This window comes from Geospiza fortis, unplaced genomic scaffold (assembly GCF_000277835.1).
Source record: "Geospiza fortis unplaced genomic scaffold, GeoFor_1.0 scaffold100, whole genome shotgun sequence".
NCBI lineage: Eukaryota > Metazoa > Chordata > Aves > Passeriformes > Thraupidae > Geospiza > Geospiza fortis.
Window position 1 is genome coordinate 3077703 of NW_005054350.1, and position 6402 is coordinate 3084104.

At 38.8% G+C, this 6402-nt stretch overlaps 1 protein-coding gene across 2 annotated transcripts; it reads right to left on the reverse strand.

The window, feature by feature from the left end:
* Positions 1-706: 706 nt before the first annotated feature.
* On the reverse strand, positions 707-5199 carry MC5R (melanocortin 5 receptor). Of its 2 annotated transcripts, none has more exons than XM_005423331.2 (2): positions 4991-5199; positions 707-4151 (listed from the first exon to the last, which is right to left on the reverse strand). In XM_005423331.2, the coding sequence occupies exon 2, from the start codon at positions 4063-4065 to the stop codon at positions 3088-3090; it is 978 nt and encodes a 325-aa protein (XP_005423388.1). In that variant the 5' UTR covers positions 4066-4151; positions 4991-5199; the 3' UTR covers positions 707-3087. The 2 variants fall into 2 exon arrangements, with proteins under 2 accessions (XP_005423388.1, XP_005423389.1); XM_005423332.2 differs by having other exon boundaries at positions 3082-4147.
* Between the last annotated feature and the right edge of the window lie 1203 nt (positions 5200-6402).

The following is a 6402-nucleotide window of genomic DNA, read 5'->3' on the forward strand; positions in this document are numbered from 1 at the left end:
AAATCGTGGCACGTGAGTTAGACGCAGTGAAATGTTCTGTCATCAAAGCAACAGTGAGCACTAAAAATTAGCTTTGGTGCTTTGGGGCAGAAATAGCGTGATTTGAGCTTTCTTTTTGCAGTGACTAAAGCTAAACCGTAAATGTCTGGCTGGATAAGGAAGAGTAGTGTCATTAACTGCAGGGTCATGGTGCAATGACAGTATAGCAACTAATTTTCCACGGTTGTCCTGTGACGGCAAATTTCCTGCTTACACAATGCTGGGTCGTCCCAGTTGATCACAACACTTAGTGTTTTCCAGGCTCTGACAGAAGTGACTGGCTCTGCTAAATGTTCCTTTTATTCTGCAGCTGAACTGGAGAAAGAAACATGTTAAAGCTTGTCATGGTCTCCCAGAGATATGTATTTTATATTCATTACTAGAGTGTAAACAACCTGTTTTGCAGGAAATATTCTAGGCTGTTTTGAAAATACTTTCATTTCACTTTTAAGTTGTTTCAGCTCCCCACCTGTAAAGCTTATAATGAAGATGTGGTGTTGACACCCAGGGGAACATAGGTATGAATGTAAATACACTGTATGAGTCTGTAACTCTCATTCAGAATGTTTCTTAAGAAGGCACCTGTTTAAATGAGATGTGAAAGTCTGTAATGCTATATTCCCTCTGTGAATAATGTAGCAGAAATATTAAAATGAATAACCAGAAATGTGGGAGTTTCCACCAATCCAGTTTAATAGTTTCTTCATATGTCTGTGTTTATACATCAAACAGACTTCAAACAAAACAAAAAAGAGTAATATACAGTTCAAGAAAATACCTAAAGCTATTACAGTTTTTGTTTCCCCTCAGTTGATTTACAGTTATGTACAAAACTGTCTTATTTTGAATACCCAGTGAAGATTTAATGATTTATTTACATCAGCTGGTGCCTTTCACTATGCAGTGGAACTGTTTCCTTTTGTCATTTACATTCATAGTTGCAAGAGCCAACATTTAGAGGCTATTTATGGGTAGGATTAAGAGACGGGCTGAAACAAGGTAAGATTCTCACTACTAACCTCCAGCATTCTCTGAAATCCCATTTTCAGATATAGCTGAAGGAAGACTCTAGCCCCTAGTGCACTGATAACCAGTATATCAGTCACCATAATAAGAGATCTCCACTGAGAATAACATTACCACTCATGTCAGAGGGAAATATATGTGAGCTGGAGGAATAGTAAATTTTAAGCAGACAAAATGTATAACTCTGGTGCTAAAGGTGCACCTTATTTCTGTCAGAAACCTCCTAAGCAAATGAAGACATAGAGTAGGCTCTAAGTGTGTACAGGGGAATACTTTCCAATTTTTCTTATACAAGAGATAAAATTAGAAGGGCAAAAATATAATTTTATCATAATACGCAAACTGTGTCATAGAATCACGGAATAATTTGGGTTGGAAGACACCTGTGGAGGTAATCTGCTCCTGGTGATTCAAAGCAGGGCCAACTTCAAAGTTAGTCAGCTTTCAACTTAGTGCAGATTTTTCAGGGCCATGTCAAGTTCTAAATATCTCTAAGGTGGATTTTGCACAACCATGGAGCACCTGTTCACACATTGGACCACCCTCATGGCAAATAAATTTCCTAAAACCCAATCAGAAATTTCACCTTGAAAGTATAACCTAACACTCATGGAATAAATCATAAACTGTCTACTGATTAACAAGAGTTTTACAGCAAGTATAAACCAAGTATAACAAGCATTATTCTTCCAGATTTCAGAAGTAAGAGTTAATTTTTTCAAGATATATTCAGCTACCTAGTCAGTAGTTTAACACCACTTGGAATCTTTCCATAACTTAAAAGATATGCACCATTCATGGTCATCAAGAAATACCAAAGTTCCTCCCTCTTTTGTAAGCCCAGTATTTTGCACATTACACAGCTGTTGCAGAACAGCAGGTTTATGAAAACATGACTACATGCAAACTATTCGCACAAAAGGCATGAGGGTTTCAGCTTAGGATCCTCTCAACTAAGAGGAAAATTGTTTGGGGACAAAAGTCAGGACTCTGTTATAGCTACATATACCTGATGTTTTGAAATCCTTTTTTGCCATTGCCTGCTGTGCCTTTTGATTATCAAACTTGTTTTGTCTCTCCCATCTTGAAAGATGCTATCTACAGTTACACAAGCTCTTCACATCCAAAAGGCTTTTCTAATGTGTATAGAAAGGCAGCCTCTCAATCTTTCCATCTCCACAAAATATTACACGAATATCTACAGGCTGTGTTCCCTTTGCTTCCCTAGCCCTGGCAAATGAAGAAAACAGACAAACTAGAATCAGCTCAGTCTTCATATTCAGCCTTAAAATCCCCTTGTGGTACATCTTGCTTCACAGTGATTTGAACATATATAGTCATATATGACAAAGTGCTGTATCCAGCCTGGAAAATCTCGTGGAAACATTGGCATCTTACACAATACAAATTTTATTGACAGTAACAGTCATGACTGGAATACAAGACTGCTGATATGTGCATGTATATTGATCATAAATGCTGACCAAGGTATGTGGAGCTTGATAATTGGAACTACTCCTCTCATTTTATATCTTCAGAAGGAAATAGCAAAAAACTTCCATGTTAGTTATGGGCATCAAAATAAGCCATGCTTGTTTTTATCTAGAGAGATAAATTTTTATTATTTTTTTATATCTAGAGAGACAAATAACACCAAAAGAAACACAAATTGAGAGGCTGGTGGGTTCGTTCACATGGCAGAACTCATTCATTGCATTTAGCAGAAATAAAAATAAGGTTTTCCCTGTATAATCCTCTTATAAATTCCAATCTTCAATAGAGTAAATGAGATTCAAAATATCCTTTATCCCAATAATACAGATGCACTGAGTAGCTCCAACAACCAGCATGAGAGAGGTGTGTGGAGGGAAATGTAAAATCACATGTTTAAAAAGGGTTTCTGATTGCTGTGGGAATCATGACAGCTGAATGGAGAAAATGTTCTGCAGGCATTTCACCAGATTTACAGGATGCAGGAAGATGTTGCCTTTCCAGTCTCTTCCCTGGTTTGGTTTTGTTATCTTAATACTTGTTTGATAACCCACAGAGCATTCTCAGGCTATAGCAACAAATTATCTCTTTGAAGGTCTTCCTCATTTCCTGGCTACGAAAGGCGTAGATCAAGGGGTCGATCACCGAGTTGCACATAATGAGAATGAGGTACATGTTGAAGTGAGACATGAAGCAAACACAGTAGAGGTTTTGAGGGCAGGAGATCATCAGGATGAGATGAAGGAAGAATGGAGCCCAGCAAACAATGAAGATGCCAAGAAGCATAGTCAGAGTGATGGCTCCTTTCATGCTGGTTCTTTGACGGACAGAGTTGTACCCAGGCAAAGCAGCAATTTTCTTTACGTGAGTACGAGCCAGGAGGAACATGTGGATGTACAGTGAGACCATGAGGAACAACATGGTAAAAAACATAGTGATGAGACAAATGACCACGTAAGTTGATTCATAATAAAGAATGAAGATAATACCACAGCCTGTGCAAAAGGTCCAGATGCATGCAATAATGAGCCCCGATCTTTTCACTGTCATGATGTTGTGATAACGCAGGGCATAGAAGATAGTGATATATCTGTCTACTGCTATAGCCAGCAAACTGCACATGGAAGCCACCACAGATATGCAGATCATGGAATCAAAGACATTGTCTATATGACGGACAAAGGCATCTTCCATGATGATGTGTCTATTGTTTATTAAGTATATGGTTATGGTCTCCCAAGCATTAGACACACTAACCAGCATGTCAGCCACTGCTAAACTGCAAACAAAAAAATACATGGGTGAGTGCAAGTTCTTGTTCTTAACTATTGCACATATAACTAGTATGTTTTCAAGGAGGCTTACAATGCCCAGAGTTAGGAACACCTCAGCTGAGATGACCACTTGCTCACATGGCGATGACTTGCTCTTTGCAGTAGGCACAGTAAAGTTGCTACCGAAGGCACTCAGGTTTAGTTCAGAAACATTGAATTGAGAGGATGTGTTCATCTCTGGGAGTTAACACATTCTGTTCCTTCTGAAGGGCTTGCCAAGGAGTGTGGTAAATGCATTTTCCAAAAGACAGAAGATCCTGCCTAAAAAAAAATACAGCATGAAGATTACAGGCAGAAGTTGACAACATAAATACCAGGCATTTCTATTTAATTTGGCTTGTACGTGTCCCACCTCTTCCATACCACATTCCTTCCCTGATTCTAAATTAAACTTTTGTTGGCTCAGAGATTTTCTACCTATCCTTACTGGGAAATTAAAATCACAAACTGATGAAAAGATTCCTGCATTCTTCATTCATAGTTTTGTTTATTCTATCTGGTTCCCTGGTGTACTGCCCCAGAATGTCCTAGAAATTCTGCTGAAAAGCAAACAAAAACCAGTTTTCCCAGTCCCAGCTCTCAGACCCCAGAAATGCAGGAGGATGTAGCATTACATCCAGCAGAAACCACTCGCTTGAATGCAATATAGAGAAGTTTCTATTATTGACACAATAAAGGATTGAACATTTTCAGTAAAAGGTTTAAATGTTTTCCTGACCTTTGTACATTTAATTTGGCATGAACTATATTATAAACAGCTTATCTGTGCAGTGTTAACATGCTCATTTAAAAGCATGGCATTAAACACCTAACCAAGGCAAATCCATACATTTCAGGACACACTAAGGTTACAGAATTGGTGTGAGTAGCTTTCTATTGTAAAAGGAGTTTTCTCTTCCAAATCCAGAATATTTTATTCAATGGTTTTCTGGTAATGACAATATTTAGGGAAAGTTGTAAGTCATCACATTTTTAATAAAGGGAATATTTAGAGCGGGTTGTCAGTGACTTGTTGCAAATACAAATTCAAAGCATATCATGCTAAGCAATTTTCAGTTTCAAAAAGCCACTTTTTATTTGCAATCAGGAATTTACTGTACCTATTTACCAGAGCTGCTCCTTCAGCTGCTTTTCTTCGTCTGCAATGTTTCCTTCAGAGAGCCGAGGTTTCAGCCCCCCTGACATCTGGGGCTGGGGACTCCTTGGTGGCAAAAGATGAAAAAATATAGAGGGAAAGGAATTAGTAAATCCATAGAGTCAAAGCTGACCACGTATAAATTACTTACTGTGCAACTGCCTTTTTATAGACTCCAAGCAATAATGACTTCAGTACTCAAACTGTGGCTCCTCCTCCCCTTCTTTGCCCCTCTGGACTTCTCTTTCCACAGATCTCATAGCAAAGGCTTGGGTTTTTACCACCATCTAGTGGCCTTCCTCTCTCTTTCTAACGGAACAGGGATTCTGATCTGAAATTCATTATGAGCTCTCTATAATATTAAAGGGGGAAAATGGACCAGACATGCTCCTTTCCTTTGTTTTCTTTGTTGTTCCTAGTACACTGACAATAAGTTCATCCTACAATAGTACTTCAAAAGAGGAGAAAAGACTATTATTGAAGTGGGAGGCTTATTACTGCTGTAAGCATTTTTTTCTCATATTCAGCTTTGCTGGGACTTTTTCAGAAATAAGAACCCCACTGTTATAAAACTTAGAGAACATACAGTCAAACCCACCATGCCACTAATAGAAAATATATTTAAATAATTTGTGTTAAAACAATTGAACAAATAAACAGCTGTGTTCTGTGCCCCTTGCTAGAATAGAGATTTCAGCGCAGAAATGGATGGAGCAGTGTATCATGCCAGGAGCCTGGGCTCCCCAAGATGGATGTGAATTCCCCCAGGGGCCCAAGAGCTGTTAAACTCAGTGCTCAGTATTCCAGAGGCTGAAGTTCCTCTGTGGGTCTAGCAGTCAGGCAGCCAATGCTCCTTCTGGGCCTTGCCCAAAAGGTGGCAAATTCAGTTCAAGTCTTTAACAAATGGTCTCTGCTTCCAGGTGCAGGCTGGGGAATGTAAAGCACACACCTTCCTGACACTGCTAAATGCCCTTCTCCTTAGCTGCTAACCAGACAGTCAGACACCATGCAGGATTTGAAGTTAACTTTACACAGGAAGTCTCTGCTTCTCCAAATCACCACTTTTCCAAAAATCAATGGGTTAGGGTTTTTTCATGGTGTGTAACAGATCCAATTGCTTCTTTTTTACCTACAGCATTTTTCTTAAAGTATCACCACCAACAAATCCTAATTTTCCTGTGCCACTTTTGTGTTTTCATTGTTCAGCTAAGGTTTATCATTGACAAGTAGACAAATCCCTATTTCTAATTAATGAACTCCACAGTAGGTTTCTCTATTGTCACTGCTGGCTTCGCTTTAACCCTTCACTCTAGGGATGCAGAAACACCTGGGCCATTATATGAAATATTTTTATGTACAAATAGTCCCTACACAAAG

What these genes read in the sequence shown, in the direction of transcription:
- MC5R (XM_005423331.2), bottom strand. Translation starts at nt 4,065, where the DNA reads ATGAACACATCCTCTCAATTCAATGTTTCTGAACTAAACCTGAGTGCC.